We start from the raw sequence: 17,468 nt of genomic DNA on the forward strand, positions 1-17,468 counted from the left end.
GCAGATTCCTCCTGTGGTGGGGCACATGCTGGGCACTTGCAGCACATCTCTAATACCGAGGCTGTCTACTGCATCCCCTCTTCCAACTGTGAAGTATCTCTTTTGCTCTCTTAAAAGGTTAATCTATTCTTTCGTATACTTTTTCATGTGCCTCCTGAAAGCAACAGCAATTCATCTCAGCTGTTTTTAGAACAACTTCTTGGTTGTCAGGTGCTAGCAGGACTGAGAGGTGTGCTCTCTATAGCTGCACATGGGACACGCAGGGAGCCTTGGAGAGCCTTCAGTGTTGCCTGAAACAGAGGAGTGTGAAGACTGTGAAGACCATGGTGAAGACCTTGGCTTTTGTGCTGCCACCAGTTGACCACTGCTTGGGGGAAGGGTGGATGGTGCAGAGCAGGTGGGTGGGCAGCCCCCTGCTCTATAGAGCTGTCCACATTTACCCCATCTCTATGAGCAGGGAGGATCCAGACAGGGATCTGTTATTGTCATATATTCAACATAGATATAATTTGACAATTTATTGTCAAATTCACTGCCTGGGCGCGTGGGACAGAAACCAGGAATCCCTGTTTGTGTGCTAAGTAATGCCTGACCTTGGAGGTTTACAGTCCCAGCAGGGCTTTGCCACTGGGTTTGTTGTTCACCAAAAGTATAGGGATAAAGCCCAGCCTGGTACCACCAAACCTGAGGCCTCTGCAGCTTCATGCAACATCCCCCTGAACCTTAAACCAACCCGTGGTTACCCAAATGTGGCAAAACAGAATGCTTTCAGAAGAAACATATGAAAACAGAAAGCCACAGTTAGCAAAAAAAAAAAAATGCACACACGAAACGCTCCTCAACCCGTTGTGTTAATACACTGTGCTGCTGCTAGTGCACCATGGTTCTGCAATGGCAGAGATATTCAGATGGCTATTTGCCTCCCAGGTGAGGAGAAAATGCTGGTGCCCCCACTGGCTGTGCAGAGCCACAGTCACTTCATGGCTGGAGAGCTAGCTGTGTGTGCTGGGGCTGTGCCACCATGGTGAGACCACGCTGGCTCCAGCCCTGGGCAACACAAGAAAAGGCAGTGCTCTGTGACTGTACCTGGGTGCAGCAGCTCTGCTCCCTTTCATATTTTCCCAATTATTTAGGCTGCGTTATATTAAATTGAGGGTAAACCCTCATCCTGCCATCTGTGCTCCACTTCTCTCACTGCTGTGCTCAAAGACCCATCTCACCATCTTTTAGGGTGTGCCGGGTGTTTCCTTGAGGTTGTAAAGCCACTGGGGCAGGGGCTGTGCCTTTCCCCTGGGTCACCATTGCAGCACAGGCATGGCTGTGTGTCCCTGCTACGAATTGTGTGCCCTAGCCCTTCGCCTGGGCTGAGCTCAGCCTTCCTGCCTCCGAGTCACCTCCATCGTAACGGAACCATAGTGGCTCTCATTCAATGCAGAATCTACTGTGACAACAAATATGAAGTCCTCTGCTGCTAATTAATTATCTCAGATCCCTTCCACATTACAGTAAATGAGCAGCAAGGCTTCAGGAGTATAGATACTTTAGGATCAGCTTTGAAAATAAACCCAAATAAGCCATTTTTAGGAGATTAAACCGACTCCTCCTGGAAACCACTGCAGGGGAAGAGCACTTGTTTATTAAAAAGAGACAGCAGGGATCAGGACATGAAAGGAGGCTTTGTCTCCTTTGCTATTACCTTCCTCCATTTGCCAGTATTTTAATGCTTTTTATTCTGGTGTGCGGGGAATCTCAGGCAAAAATCTCCCACCTCCAAAAGCATCAGGCACAGAGAAACCCCTGCTCCCGGGCCCTGCCCGTCACGGAAGCCCATGCCACCTGCAGCGACCCCCAGATGAGCACCTCTTTGGTGACTCTGGGCTGGGGGCTGCGAACGCCTGGGGGCTTAGGGAGGGGCTTGCTCCGTGTCTGAGATGGAGGGAACGCGATTTGCCTTCTTCCCGGGGACCTCCAAGCCCTGCAGGAACAGAGCGCAGCTGGGTGCCGGGGAGGGAGGCTGCAGAGGACATCCCCAGGGGACTCCCCGTCAGCTCCCCCCCCGAGGGCAGGGAACCACCGCGGGGCCCGGCCGCCCCGCGTCCCCCCCCACCCCCCGAGATGCGGGGGTCTCCGATGAGCGGGGAAATGCCGAGGATGGGGGGGAGCGGGGAGCAAGGCAGGAGCAGAGGGGCGGCGGGGAGTGGCCGGGGGAGCATCCCGGGGCGCGGGGGGCGCAGACTGCGGGAGCATCCGCGGTGGGAGTGGGGAGGGGGAGAGCGGGGGGGGGAAGGACCGGCAGAGGGAGCATGCCGGGGGGTGGGAGTTCCGGCTGCGAGAGCAATCGGGAGGGGGGCGCAGGGGCTTTCTGCGGTGAGGAGGGCGGCTGCGGCGGGGGATCCAGCCGCCAGAGCATCCTGGGGGAGGAGGCCCGGTGCAAGCCGCGTCGCGGGGGGCGGGGGGCTCCGTGCTCCAGAGCATCCCGGGGGATCGGGGGAGGTGGGGTGGGGGTGGGGGTGGAGGGGTTACCTCTGCAGCATCCCGGGAGGGTCCCCACCTCCCTCTCTCGCAGCGGGGCCGACTGCCGTGTGTGTCCCCCCCCCCAACCACCACCACCACCACCACCTCCCCAATAGCGCGGCACGGGGCGCGCCCGCCCCGTCCTTGCCGGGAGGGCTTCGCCTCGCTGCGGGACCCGGCCGGCGGCGTCCGGGAGCACGGCGGGGACCGCGGCAGCGAGGCTGCGGCTCGGCTCCACGCCTAGGGGCGCCGCGCCGGGAGGAGGGTCCGGGTCCGCGCCGCTCCGCCCCGCCGCGCCCGCCCGCCCGCCGCGCCGCAGCCCCGCAGCCCGGCCGCCGCCGCCGCAGGGCCGGCGGGGAGCGAGCGGCAGCCGGCGGCATGAGGCGCGACCCGGCGCCCGGCTTCTCCATGCTGCTCTTCGGCGTCTCGCTCGCCTGCTACTCGCCCAGCCTCAAATCGGTGCAGGACCAGGCGTACACGGCGGCCGTGGTGCTGGAGGGCAAGGTGCAGTCCGTCGCCGCCCCCCCCCCCGCCGGCGGCGGCAATGACAGCCGCGGAGGCGCTGGCCCCGCCGGGGGGGTGCTGGTCAAGGTGCTCGACCTGTGGCCCCTCAACAGCGGCGGGCTGCAGCGGGAGCAGCTCATCAGCGTGGGCTCCAAGGCGCCCTGCTTCAAAGTGAAGCGCAACCACCGCTACATCTTCTTCCTCGAGCCCACGGAGGAGCCGCTCGTCTTCCGCACCGCCTTCGCCCCGCTCGACACCAGCGGCAAGAACCTCAAGCGGGACGTGGCGCGGATCCTCTGCGCGGACTGCGGTACGGGCCCCGGAGGGGGCGGCGGGGGCGGCGGGGGGCGCCGGGCCCGGGCGGCCGGGGGACGGCAGCGGGGCGGCGCCGGGGCAGCGGGTGCCTTGCGGGTACCACCGGCGGCACCGTGCCCCGCCCGGGCTGGGGGCCGCTCCGCCATCGCCCCCCACCCCCCCGCGCCGGCCGGTACCGGGGCTGTGCCTGGCAGCGGGCCCGGCAGCGCTCCCCCCGGGCACGGCCCCGGGGTCTCGGTGCGGGTTACGGCGACCCCGCTCCCACCCCCCTCGGCTCGAGGTCCCGGTCTTGCCCCCGCTGCCCCGGTCCCCGGGCGCCGCGCCAGCAGCGCAGCCCCGAGCCCCGGTGCGGGGCGCGGAGGATGGGCCCGTGGCCCGGCTCCTCTCGGCCCTTACCGGCGGCTTCGGGGTGCTGAAGCCTTCCGCCCCCCCTCCCCGACCACCCCGTCGGGTGCTGTTTTCCCCGGTTTTCCTCGGTAATCGCGGCCAGCCCCCGGCTGGGAGCGCCGTTACCGGCATGCGGTGGTGGCTCCGTTAACTCTGTGCGCACTGGTGCTGCCTGGTGCATTCCTCTCCCCAGACGTGTTTACTAATGCAGAGCCGGGCCTTTCCCCGGGCTGGGCGAGGGGCCTGGAGCAGATGCTGGCTCCCCAGGTGTGCTGTGAGCGCCGGGAAGTTTTGCCTCCTTCGAAATAACGTTCTCATTTTCTGAACTTGTTTGTATTGTATTTTATTTTATTTTTTCTTTGTTTGGTGCGTTTAGATTTCTGCCTTTGATGTACCTGCTCGGTTCTCTCTGTGTGCTGTGTACTGCTCCTTCGTTGCCTTTCTCAATGTGGTTATGAAATTACTTCGACAGGGGAGTGCCTGCCACAGCGTTACTCGTGTTGTGCCCGATTTTCTCTGCTGTCCTCCGGCAGGGTGAATACCTGCGATGGGCTGGGGGCGGGGGACCAGGAGGAGACAATGACTGCATTTTCCCAGGGTTAGGATCTGAGCTTACAAAAATGCAAGGCTGGCCCTTAGTCCAGCCTTAGCGCTCAGATCCTGTGTCATAAAGCCCCAACGGGGCCAGCGTGAAATGGAGCTCCACGAGCTGCCCTGTGTCGTTAGAAACAAATTTGAGTCTCTCGTGTTTGGTGGCTTGCAAGGATATACAGGGCCTGTCTCCAGGGAATTCTGGTTCTCCACTCAATGACAGAACGCTGCACTTGCCCATGGGGTTAATTGGCCGTTTGCCTCATTAGAGGCAAGGTGCTACACCGGTAATTCTTGGCTCCGTAATGAACATATGTGGGCTTTGTTGTTGTGTTATCGGATAGGTGTTTCTGGAGCAAATACTTTGCCATTCTGGGCTGCTGACCCCAGATTTTGAAGGCCAGACCTGTCTCTATTTTTAGCTACCCAAAAGATAAATTTAGAAGATTGCATTTCCTGGGAGAAAGGTGGAACCTTGCACATCATAATATGTTGTTGAGGAAAATGGGCTAGGACGGCGTATGAGAAAACTAATTTGGAAGGCACTAATTTCATGTACATCTGTATGTGGGCCATCATGGACATAGAGGATTTAGTGAAATAGCTATTGTGAAGTTAAAAGAAAGATAAACGGGGAACTTCTCAGGTTTGCGGTCTCACAGTCAGGTGAAAGCACGACAATAGGTACATGGCTTTTTTTTTTTTTTTTTAAAGCAGGAAGGATTGCAAACTTGTGTATCTGTGAGCAGCAGGGTATGGCTTTAAGAGGAATGGAGGCTGCTCCGTTGCTTTCTGGATCAGGCCCAAATTGTTATCATGTAGGCTGATGTAACAACAAGTTAAAGGATGTCATTCTGCTGTGACACCTTCTTGGAGCCGATGCTTTTGTTTTTGTGTTTTTGATAGTCTGAATAGGCTCCCTGGCTAAGGGACTCTGCAGGTTGTCGAGAACATCATCTCAGCAGAGCTATACAGCAGATGCAAAAGGAAAAAAAGCTGGTGGTTGGGAACTGTCATAACTGTGGTTTTGTCAAGTGATGAAGTTTAAATGGGAGCCTCAGCATGCTGCACTTGTAGTTCCCCAAGCAATGCATGCTCTTGTTTCGACTGGGGCACCAGGAGGTTGGTTCTGAAGGTGACATTCCTGGCAGGATCTTCTGATTTGTAGCAACTGAGCTGCTGGAAAGGTGCATGGACTGGGAAACCAGGCCATGGTCTGTTTTCTTGCTCCTTGGTTTCAGCTGGGAGAGGAAATCTGAAGAGACACCCGTCTATTTCTCATTCTCGCTGCAGATGGGGGCAGTGGACAACTCTAAAATTAACAGAAGGTGAAGTGTCCGGACAAAAAGTGATCTCTGAGGGACAGCCAGGCTGCAGCCAGGCTGCATATGATTTTATAGAGCAAGGGGGAGAGGTGCTGGGGCCACTGCTGAATGATCAGAGACGGACCTCATGGCTCTGATCGCTATCCCTCCACTTCCAAAGATGGAGGCCTTGCAGGACCATCTTCTCCCTGCTATGGCTCTGTGCCTGGGTGTTTTCTAGTGATTCATACCCTTCCCACAGGCTAAGATGCTGTGTCCTCTGCTCTCACTGCTTGCTTAGGTCCAGGATGTGTTGCAGGACCAGGCCTGCGATTGGAGCACCTCTGTCTCTCTCCAATCTCTGCTGTTGCCTGCACAGCTTGTTTGGAGAAGAGAAGGTAGACGGAGAGGCTCTTCAGGGGTCCAGACCCTTGCTGGGCAGCGTTGGGAAGGCTGAAGGAGAGGGAAGGACAGCATGGGGCGTGGGAGGCAAAATGGGAAAATCAGTCTGTGCAGCTGGTATGTGCAGAGCTTCAGGAAGCCCGTGAACTTTGGGAATCAGTTGCGGGTCTCAGCTGGACTGCTTCATGTCTGTCTTCCCCATGCTGAGGTCCAGAAATGGGGATTCTCATTTTGGACAGTCTCACTGCTGGGCAGTCTCGGGAGGCTGGAACTTTCCTGCTTGCAAAATCCAGAGGTTTGCAGCCTTTGCATCTCTGCTGCACAGCCATGGGTGAAGTAAGCGAGTGTGTTCCCCTGGCACACAGGGAGCAACCTGCAAAGTACTGCTGGTCTGTGGTCCCAGGATTGTATGGGTCTCACCACTCACTTGGCCATCTTAAAACCTCTTCTGCACCGGCAGTATTGTTTTTTCATGCTGTTATATAATGCTTCCTGTTACTGCTTCTCCTCCTGTCTCTTTTCTTTACATCCTTTAGCTCCTTAATTTTGGTTGGTTTCTTATTTCCTCTGTGCCTAAATGCACAGATCAGGAGGAAGGAATAGGTGCAAAACCCAGCACTGGCTTTCACAAGTGGTGTGTCTGTGTGGCATGACATCCCTGCTTGGACCACTTCTGATTTGAGTCCAGAAAGGGGGATGTGGTCTGGATACTCCTCGTCCTCAAGGCTCTCTTGTATCACAATTTGCTTTCCACTCTACATGAACTGATGTTTCTTGTGCAAAAGATGTACCAGGAGGTATTTTGTATACTGGGGGGCTCTTGAATGAATGGTTGGGATTTAACCTCTTTGGGCACCGATTTCTGCTTCTACAGAGGTACAAATATCTTTCTGCCTCCATATGCAGGAAATTGCAAAGTAGATTTAATTAGATCTTGTACATCTCCTGGAGCACTTCACTGAAAATGCTGCAGATTTCCAGGACAAAGTACACGACTAGCCTGTAGGATTAGTTAGCTTAGTCTGAACGGGTAATCTGGTGGTGGCAGATCCCTGGGAGGATTTGCAGGCACAGGACCTGTTGTTGCAGCAGGTACTTTGTATAAGATGAGGTTCCTGATCAACACCCTCCCTCCTCACCCTCCCCTTTATTTTCCTGGTCAGAAGGTACCTTGAACTCAATGGGAATCAGAAACATGCTGTGGCTGTGTCGTTGGGTTTGGGGACCACACATTGCTGGCAGCTTTATCTGTGGATTCTCAGAGCCAGGGTGGTTTTAGCTGGCCTTTGAGGAGAGTAGGGAGGACTGATTTTGAAGGGCCCGCGGGAAAATACAGCCCTCTGGATTGTAGTGTAGGTGTTGCTGCCTGAAATAGCACCGGCAACTTTGGGCAAGAAGCTCATGCAAAAACATCCCTCTCTTCTATCCTGCAAATCATCTCACTTGCTCCACGGGTGGAGGGGAAGGATGCAGGCTCCAGCCAGGGCTCTCCCTTTATCCCAGGACAGCTGTGGAGCAGGGAGCGAAAAAGTTGGATTTTCTGATGTGCCACCTTGCTCATTAGAGTTGTCTGATTTTTTTTTTCTCACCACCTTCAGAAAAATCACACTTTCTTAGGCTCACAGAGGAGTGAAAACTTGTTTCCTTCTTTCTTTGAACTTCTGCAGATGGGGAGTGGTCACTGAGCTGCAGAAAGCTTTTACCCCTTCCAAGGGTGGCACCCTTCTGCCACCTGGTTTGGTGGCAGAAGGGATTCTGCCTGGGCATGGGCGTGGGATGGCTGTATCCCCATGGCCAGTTCACCTCCTTGTCTCCCAGCTGAGTCAGCCGTGAGGGAAACGGGCAACTGAAGCTTTGCTCAGCTGGTGCTGCAGGTCCAGCTGTACCTGGAAGACCTGAGGATACACCCACCTGGACACATGCTGTGCGTACAGCAAAACCTGGCTATGTTCTCAGTCCCCATTTCAGAAACACTTTAAACGAAGTATCTCCCCAAGGATCTCTGTAAGTAACAGGAGACTAACAAGGCTCTTGAACGATCCCAGGAGTTCTGGTTTCTGTATTGAGGGTCTCTCCGTACACAGTCCCTGGACACCAGCTGCTGCCCAAGGGCTGTCTTTGTGCCCTGCTAGCTAATAACCCTTAGATATGGGCCCTGAAGCATAACGGCCTTTCTAAATCACAGGCAACACCTTGTCTTGGGTTTGGATCTGGATCAGAAACTGGTGCATGCTTGGGAGCACAGAGGCAATAAACTCCATCGCTAGGCAGAAAGGGAGCCATGTTCTACTGCTGAGCTCCCCACTTGGGTTTGGGCTGGAAAAAGCAAAATGCACCATGATCACCAGGATCTAGGGCCTTAAAGCATCTGGCACGCCTCAAAATCTGCTGTAAAGTCCCTCAAGGTGTATGGGCTTTGCAGCAAAGGCAGCACACCCTAAATTTTGGAGTGAGGGAGCCTCTCCCAGCCGGATCAGGCAGGGCTGCCAGTTCCCTGAGCAGCATGGCCTGGGTCCTGTGGAGAATGGCTGCTGCTCTGCTGGGTTTGGGACACCGAATGCTGGTGCTGGAGTGCCTGAGTGTCTCTGTCTCCCATCCTGAGTCATTGTGTGGCACTGCTGAGTGTAGAGGAGAGCTCTGCTGTCCTGGAACAAGTGTGCAGGATTCCCCAGGGATCTGTGCCTGCCTTTGACAGGCAAGAGTGCAGGTGCAGTGAGAAGGGCACAGGGGAGAGGTGTGAAGTTGTTCAGTGGTGGGCAGCAGGTTTCCAAAGGGCTTGCAGGTCTGTGAGCCTGAGGGTTACTCTGGCTGCCTGAGGAATTCTCTCTGTGGGGAAACCTAAATGATAAAGTGACAGGAAGGGATAAAGTGTGTCCACTGAACCAGGGTGCACCGTGGCTGGCTCGCAGCTCCTGTCACTCTGCTGGGGCCTGTGCTGGATACAGCAGCTTGCTTGGTGCTGGTCGTGCTGGCGGGGAGCTGGGCTGGCTGTAGCAAAGGGCCATGAGAGATGTCAGTAATTCTGCCTCTCACTGCTGACCAGAGCAGGCTGCCAAGATGTGAGCAGGCATCCTCCAAAGCTGCTGGAGCACTTTGATGTCTCAGTGTTTAAAGGAGAAGGATCCCTGGGGAGCCATTCTCTGTGCTGTGCCATGCTCTGTCCAGTGCAGATGGTGGAGGACTCAGGTCCTCAGTGGAAGCTTGGAGATTGTGTGCAGCCAGGGGAGGCTCCAGAATAAGCTCATCTCCCTAGCAACTTTGGTAGCCAGGCATCTGCTTGCTTACTGAATTGGATATGCAGCACTCACCCCCCCCCAGCGGGTGCAAGCACCTCTCGGTGCTTTCTTCTCAGGTCTGGGAGGATGTGGAGAGGTCTGCCAACTGCCTGAAATTTTGGGGACAGCGTATGGAGCTAGCAAAGCTGGGCTAAAGATCAAAAGGAAGATGAATCACTGTGCTGCTCTTCTTCTGAATGACCGTGCTTCCAGTGCTCGGCTGCTGTGGTCTCAGATGCTGGGCCGTGTGCTGCAAAGCTTGGCCAGAAGGGTCAGTAAAAACTACTTTCACTTAATTCCTGTGGGCCAGCTCTGTCCTGGATAAGAGGGTGACCAATGCGGAGGAGGCAAAATGTGAGGCTCACCAGAACATGGGGTACCAGAGGGGTGCCGATGATTTGCAACTTGAATCAAAATAATGTGTGCAACTACAGACAGGCAAACACGGGATGTGATCAGGCAGGGGGAGATCGCCTCTGTGATCAGACGATTTGAAGAGAAGTTTTGTGTGAATGCCACAGCAGACAGTACTGAAGATGTTACAGGGAGGGGGAGAGTTCACATTAGGGGGAGAAAAAGGAAACAGGAAAAGATACTCAGTGGGCTGGTGAGAGACAGAAGATGCCACCTTGGAGACCCAGGGCACTGGTGATCAGCTGAGCAGGGGTTTCTTGCATCTTTGTGTGTTGGGATTAGCCAGCTCTCTGTTTCAGGGAATCCTCTCTGTTTTTTTGGCCTTTACTGCCCTGAGGTAGTAAAGGCAAGCAATTGCTCCCTTAAGGTATCTCTGCAATCCCAACCATGACCAAAGCATGACCTCCTAGAAACGCTGCTCAGGATGAATCAGGGGTTGAAAGCCATCTTGGCCTGATGGTGTTGGTATGGGCTCAGCCACCAGTGGCCCCAGCTGGTGTGGCACCTTGAGGATGGAGCTGGGTGGGCTGATGAGAAGAAGCTGTGTGCATAAAAAGAGTCTAGAAGACGGCAACAACCTCGACAGGGCTGGGGGAACTGCAAACAAGAGGTTATCTGTCCCCTTGTCAGTGGTAGGCTGGTGTGGATCTGTGCGAGAGCTGTCAGCAGAGCATTTTGACAGCAGGTTGGGTGGGCAACCAGCAGTAATTACCCTGGTATGGGTGACCTCCTTGCAGGCAGGAATAGGGATTAGAGAACTGCTCAGATCCAGTCCCACTCTGTTGTAACCCGGGGACAAGGTACTTCAGCTCACAACTTGTCCCTGGCCAGGACAGTCCTTTAAAATCTCTTGCCTGGGCTGTGTGGCTTCAGTGATTCTTACTGGTCCCCCCACCTGCCCCACGCCCTGTTGGCCACAGCAGGACAGCGCCAGGCTTTGCTGTATTCCCATCTCTTATTGTCTGCTGCCCTGTGGAAGGCAGATGCGTTGTCTGCTGTGTCCTGATTTCACAGGAGTGGTTGGTGGCAGGGTGGCTGCTGTGACATCCAGGCTCAGCATCCCTCTGGGGTGGGACACACATGCTCAACGGGCGGGGATGTGTCGTGGTCATGAGAGAGCCCCCAGCTCCCACCCTTTTCATCCCGTCTCACCCTTCCTGGCTGGGAGGAGACCATTCTTTGACCTCTCGATGAAGCTGAGGGCTCTGGGAACCCTTCTGATGGGCTCAGGTGCTGGAAATGAGCTGGTGGGATGTGCTGGTGGGATGGTGGGGATTGGAATCAGCTGTGCTTTCTGGGCTGTTTCAAAGCTGGCAGTGAAGCACAAGCCCTTGCTGCTGCACTCAGAGGAGCCTGGTCCCCTCAGACCTGGGTTCCCTGCTGCTGTGCCATCAGCTGATGCTGTTTGGTGGGCTTGGGGCAAGCTAAGGTAAGGTGAGGTCAGGATCGGGCATGGCCTGTGCTGTAAGCCTCTACCCAATGTAAAATGCACTGGGTGTGACAATCAGCAACGTGTCTCTTTGCCTTGGGGTCTTGACAAGGGGTATGAGTGGGCTGTGAGATGTCTTCCTTGGGGCTTGGGTCTTCCCCTGGGTCTGTGGGATGGCAGTAACCTCAGTGATGGGAGAGGTGCCTCCAGCCACTGCCTGGGCTCACTGCTCTGTGTGCTCTCTCTTTCCTATCTCGTCCCCACTGGTCTTCCTTGGCTGCCCTTCTGTGTGCCTCGGTGTGGAGGAGTGGCTGTCTCCCCTAGGCTTTTTGCCTTGAGCTAAGCTGACGATTGCTGGTGGTAGCCCAGCCCCACCAGTCAGCATCCCTGGGAATATCACCAGCTTGTGGGGTCTCAGCCTTCTCTCTGTATCCACAAAGGGAGAGCTGGGCTGCCCTGGCCCCTGCGCCCTGTGCAAGGAGGCTGCCTCAGTCTGCGATACCAGCACTGCAGGGATGCTGGGCACCTGCACCTTCCTCCAGTATTGCACTGTCTGCCAGGAGAAGGATCTGTTTTCCTCATCCTGGCTCTGAGCAGTTGTCTGGTGAGGCTGGTGTGACCTAGGGGTCTTCTCGTGGTTCCCTGGCACAGGGGACATACTCACGATCTTCCTGGGCAGCTGCACGGTTATGTCCTGCACTGGAACAAAGCAGGGATTCCTGTTCTGGACCTTCCTGCAGCTCCTGGCTTGGTTTGGCACACTCCATGTGCATGGCAGGAGGAGCTAGTGCCTGTTTTGGTGTCTGCACACCCAATCCTGCTCCTCCAGCAGCACTGTTGGCCACAAGCAAATGGGGCAGACATCAAACGTGTGTCCCACCATCCTAGTGCTGCTGTGATCCTGAGTGCTCCCAGAAAGATGCCTCGGTGTCAGAAAGTGGGGATGGAGCTGGAGTAGAGGTTAGGCTGATTCTTTGTGCTGTCCTTTCTTGGGTGTTCAGGCACAACAGTGACTGCAGGGCTTGGCAAACATAGTAAGAGCCTGAGGCCTGACCATGCCCTGGAGTCCAGGTGGGCTCATAGCCCAAGGGGAAACTTAGAGGAGGGTGAGGTGGCCTGGTGGGTTCGGGATGATGAGATGCAGGTAAGATGCTGGGGAAGACCCTAAGGTTTTGGGGCGCTGAGTTGGACGTACAAGGAGATATAGCTTAATCTGTGTAGGAAACAGGGATTTATTCTTCTCTACCTACAAGAACTAGGGTGATGAGAAGCAACAGGCATAGGGTCACCCAAAGAATGTTCTTTTTATTTTGCCTTGCTGCAGGGTGCTGCTGAGGCCAATGGGAAGAAGCATTATGCAGGCTCCCAGGGGTTGTGTCTGTGTGTATGGGATAGTTGGGGTGCAGCCACTGTTTCTGGATTTCCCCAGATGCATCACTGCCAGAAGTGGTGGGGTGCCAGGGGAGAGGCACAACATGGGTGCTGTGATTGCAGCCCCAGGAAGGCTGTGCGGTGCAGTAAGGCAGTGGCATGTTTCTCCTTTTAATGAACAGTAATTATTTCGTGGAGCCTGATCTCCCTCACCTGGACCAAGCTCCAGAGAAGGAGCTTTGTGGAGCATCTGCCTTATTTCTACCTGATGGTCAGTCAGCCTGGAGACTGCAGCACAGAAAGCCAGCTGCTGTTGTGTGGGTTTGTCCCAGCCCTGTGTGTGGGTGGTTGTGCCATTGCACACATGGTGTGGAGTTGTGTTTGTGCCTCTTCATGCTCTGGAGGGGATGAGTGCAGGCAAGGGAGCTGTGCATGGAGATTTGGGTTCACTTCCCATCTGTGCCACTGACAGTAGGAAAGCTTCTTAGCATCCCCATGCTGTGATTCCCTGCCTGGCAGGATGCTGCTTTGCATGCTCTGCTAAGGAGCAGGCGGAAACTGGTCATGCACTGGATTATGTATCAGTATATCAGCACTGGAAATCAGCAGGAATAGCACTGAAAGTCTGTCCTTGCTTCAGCACCTGCCACTGATGGATCTGAGTATCTGGGATTCATCCCTCTGGGTGCAGGGCTGTGTCTGCAGCTGACCGCTCCTCCTTGGAGACAGCAGACCCTGCTCAAAATAGGACAGATCCTGTGGTGGTACTTCACGCAGCTGGGAGGATCTGAGTGGGTGGCTAGGAGTGGAGGAGCCCTGGCTTGTTCCCAGAGCAGGTCTGCAAGGGACCTGCCTGCTGCCAGCCAGCAGCTTGTCGGCTCTCCATGGGTGGCCATCCAGCTTTCCCAGCCGAGCTCAGCTCACAGCAGAGGTGCTACATCTGCAGAGACATAAACCTGTGGTCCCCAGACCTGTCTCTGATCTGCAGCGGCACGCTCTGTCTGTGTGGGGGAGCTGTGACGTGTCAAGAGATGATCTCTGTCAGTCCATCGCGTGGTGACATGCAGGCTCTTGGCATCTAGGCTGTTTTTCTCATTCTCAGAACTAGCTGGGAGTGCTGGCAGCGAGCACTGTTCCCCGAGGGCACTTGATCCTGCGTGGTGGTGTGGAGAGACGATTTCCCAAGCTGTTGGAGCAACTTTGTGGTGCGTGTTGTGATGGAGGATGCTTGGGTAATGGGGCCTGAGCAGCTGGTCTGTTTGATGCTTGTGAAATTCTGCAAATCTGTAGCTGCTGTGTGGGTCTGAGCAATTTAGGTTGTCTTGTGTGTTGAAATGACTCTGAAAATTGCCATCAAGGCCCACTTTGCAGCCCTCTGGGATGCTACGTGTCAGTAAATGTTACTGGGAGGCAGGGCTGTGTGTGCAGGTTGACTTCTGCAGATTTCCTGGTGAGAGAAAGGTGCTCACCGCCTGTGCTGAGACAGCTTATCCAGAGCCCTCCTGCCTCAGGTTGCAGGTGATCTCTGGCCTCTCTTTCCTTCCCAAGAAGGCACTGTTAGCTGAAGTGCCTTCTTCGTGTCATCAGAGCAAAAGCACAGAGACCAGAGCAGTCATGTCAGGACAGCACAGGTGCAAGAAAGCAGAGGAAATCTGGGCAATGGGATTGACACACCTGTAGAGAAAACAGCTGAATTTGCCAAGAAAGTGCATGCTGTCTCTGTAATCAGACTGGTAGCTGTGAACTATGGCCATTGCAGGAATAAGGTTCCAGATGGTTCTCCATCTCTCCAGAGGAGAGAACTCCATGGTGGGTTTTGAAATTGCTGCTTTCATTAGGTCATTGGCCAAACCTCAGATTTGGATGTTAAAACATCCAGAAAAGGGCCTGGTGACTGCTAAATCAGAGATCCATTAAGTGGTTTCTGGCTTCAGAATGGCAGATAGGCGCATGTGATGGTTCTAGTAGGAAACTGACCTTCTCAAACTTACCTGCCAGGAGAGGGGTCGTGGTTTCCCTGCAGTGGCTGGTGCCAAGGCAGCCCTGGGTGGCTACAGGATTGCAGCTGCCTGTGCTGGGTGCCAGCTGCACGGCTGCGAGTGCTGGTGCTGAGCTTTGGGGTTTTGCCATCAAGGTGCTGCTGGGGAGCTCTACTGCTGGAGGGAGAGGTCTTCTTCTCTCCTTTGCTCCTGGCACATGTGCGGCTGTGGGTGCTGCAGTGTAGGACAGGCTCTGTGAAAGGCTGCATAGTCCCTGCCCTGCACAGCTCCCTGCTGGACTCCCGTTTGGGATGAGGGATGGTGAGGCTTCATCCAAGAGGGAGACCAGCCCTATCCATGTTTTCTTATGTTGCAAAAGATTTACTGAGAGTTTAGAAAGCATCATGTCAACTTGCTGGGAGGAGATTCATTGCAGGGTTTCCCTTCCTATCAGCTCTTTTATAATTCAAAGCCCTTTTTGCCCTGCTGTTGGGAAGTTTTTCACCCCCCTCACTTGCCCAGTGGTCAGACTGTGCCACAGAGCCAGGAGAGGAGTGTTAGTCCTTTCTTTCTCTGCTCAGAGAGTTATAGAGTCACAGAATGGCTTGGATTGGAAGGGACCTCAAAGGCCATATAGTTCCAACCCCTCTGCCGTGGGCAGGGACGCCACCCACTAGACCAGGTAGCCCAGGTCCTCGTCAAATATGTTCTTGAACAATTCCAGGGTTGGGGCATCCACAACTTCTCTGGACAACCTGTTCCAGTACCTCTCCAACCTCTAAGAAAATAATTTCCTCCTAACATCTAATCTAAATCTCCCCTCTTTTAGTTTAAAAACCCCCTTGTCCTACTCCTATCTGCCCAAGTAAAAAATTGGTTTTCCATCTATTTTATAAGCCTCCTTAAAGAACTGAAAGTCACAATGAGGCATCCCCACAGCCTTCTTTTCTCCAGGATGAGCATCCTCAGCTCCCTTCAAGGAAAGGAGCTCCAGGCCATTGATCATCTTTGTGGCCTCCTCTGGACCTGCTTTAACAGGTCCTCATCTTTCTTGTGCTGAGGACCTGGATGCAGCACTGCAGGTGGGGCCTCACAAGAGCAGAGCAGATGGGGACCATCGCCTCCCTCCACCTGCTGGCCACTCCTCTGTTGATGCAGCCCAGGGTGCAGTTGGCCTTCTGGGCTGCAAGCGTGCACTGCTGGCTCATGTCAAGCTTTTCACTCACCAGAACCCTCAGGGCCTTCTCTGCTGGGCTGCTCTCCATGAGTTCTCCAAGTCTGTCCTCATGGCTGGGGTTGCTCTGACCCAGGTGCAGCCCCTTGCACTTGGCTTTGTTGAACCTCTTTAGGTTCACTTGGGCCCAATTCTTGATTGTCCAGGTTGGGGACAACTTGGGATATTCTGTGATTCTATGTTTCCGTGATTCTGGGTTCCTTTGAATGGCATCCCGTCCTGTTGTATCAACTGCACCACTTAGCTTGGTGTCATCTGCAAACTTGCTGACAGTGCACGCGATCCTATTGTCTATGTCATTGACAAAGATATTAAAGAGTACTGGTCCCAAGATGGACCCCTGAGAGGCACCACGTCTCACCGGCCTCCACCTGGACATAGACCCATTGACCACCACTCTCTGGGTGTGGCCTTCAAGCCAATTCCTTATCCAATGAATGGTCCACCCTTCAAATCTATATCTCTTCAATTTAGAGATAAGGGTGTTGTGTGAGACCCTGTCAAAGGCCTCACAGAAGTCCCTCAGCCTTCATGTCTGTCGTTACCAGTTTTCCCTCCTTGTTTACCAGAAGGGGTACACTCTTCTTGGCCTTTCTTTTCTGAGCAATGTCCTTATAGAATCCCTTGTTATTCTTTGCGTTCCTTGACAAGTTTAATTCCATCTGTGCCTTGGCTTTCCCAATCCCATCCCTGCACATCTGGACAGTATCCCTTTACTCTTCCCAGGCCACATCTCCTTGCTTCCACTGCCTGTGCGTTTCCTTCCTACGCTCATTTTGACCAGCAGGTCCTTGCTCAGCCATCCTAGTTTCCTGAAGTCCCTGGCACTTCATCTCCTGAGCCTGTGAGGTGCTGAAATGCAGCACACAAATCTCTGCAGAGTCTCTAATTCTGGCCCCAAGAGGCTGCAGGGTCCATATTGACCTACTCGGGTAGGTATTAGGTGGGCTGGTCTGGGGGCCGCTTTGAAGATGACAGTGGTGCAAAGCTGAAGGCAAAGCAGTTTCCTCTGTCTCCTTTGGGCTGAGGGTGTGAAGAGCAGGGTCAGTGATGCTTCAGTAGGGCAGGTGGCCCTGGGGAGGATCTGTGCTTGCTTCCTCTCAGGGCAGGGGTAGAACTGGCTAGGACTTCTCATGTGGCCTGAGACATCCCTGTGAATGGGGAGGGTGGGAATAAAGATCTTTAACTGTGGTATCAGGTGGGTGCTGCAGGGAGGGAGAATCAAGGCACTCCCCTTCCCTCCTGGCTGCCTATTTCCTGCCTGGTGCAGGGCAGCTCAGGTGCCAACGCTGTTGAAGGAGGGCCCCAGAAGAGAGGATGGGCCAAGGGACACGTTGCTGGCAATGGTTCACACTGTGGTAGCCCCAGCTGCTGTACAGGCTGCCACTCCACACCTCCTGCTGGCCTTGAGAAAGGAAGAGTGGTTGTAGTGAGAGGCAGTGCTTGTGCCAGGGCCCGTGTGCTTGGGCTCCTCCTGTCAAAAACCAAAGTCAGCCACTAGCCAGGAGTTCCCAGGAGTTATCCTGTCAGTGGGAAGGGGTGAGTGTGGAGCCTGTAGAAAACATATCCATGTCTCTAGGACAGAAACCTGCCCAGTGGTGAGGCTTGGAGGCCTGTAGCAGACACACACCTTCCAGTAAGTTGGGCTAATAACAAGATTTTATGTGGAACAGATTTATACTGGTCTAAATTCATCTTTTGCAGGAGGGTGGTGGAATGGCACACATGAGGGTAATATGGCTGCAGCGT

General features: G+C 54.6%; 1 protein-coding gene across 6 annotated transcripts in view; it reads left to right on the forward strand.

Moving 5' to 3' along the window:
- Positions 1-2,858: 2,858 nt before the first annotated feature.
- Positions 2,859-17,468, forward strand: part of NRG2 (neuregulin 2) — a 172,687-nt gene continuing 158,077 nt past the window's right edge. For 5 of the 6 annotated variants that reach the window (XM_027468089.3, XM_027468088.3, XM_038186514.2 and 2 more), the window contains exon 1: positions 2,859-3,328. In XM_027468089.3, coding sequence (XP_027323890.1) covers positions 2,893-3,328 — 436 coding nt within the window. In that variant the 5' untranslated portion in view covers positions 2,859-2,892. Of the gene's footprint in view, positions 3,329-10,999; positions 11,136-17,468 lie in introns of those variants that run through there. The other variant, XR_011803336.1, reaches the window with a different exon arrangement.

The sequence above is a fragment of the Anas platyrhynchos genome, chromosome 14, assembly GCF_047663525.1.
Source record: "Anas platyrhynchos isolate ZD024472 breed Pekin duck chromosome 14, IASCAAS_PekinDuck_T2T, whole genome shotgun sequence".
Taxonomy (NCBI): domain Eukaryota; kingdom Metazoa; phylum Chordata; class Aves; order Anseriformes; family Anatidae; genus Anas; species Anas platyrhynchos.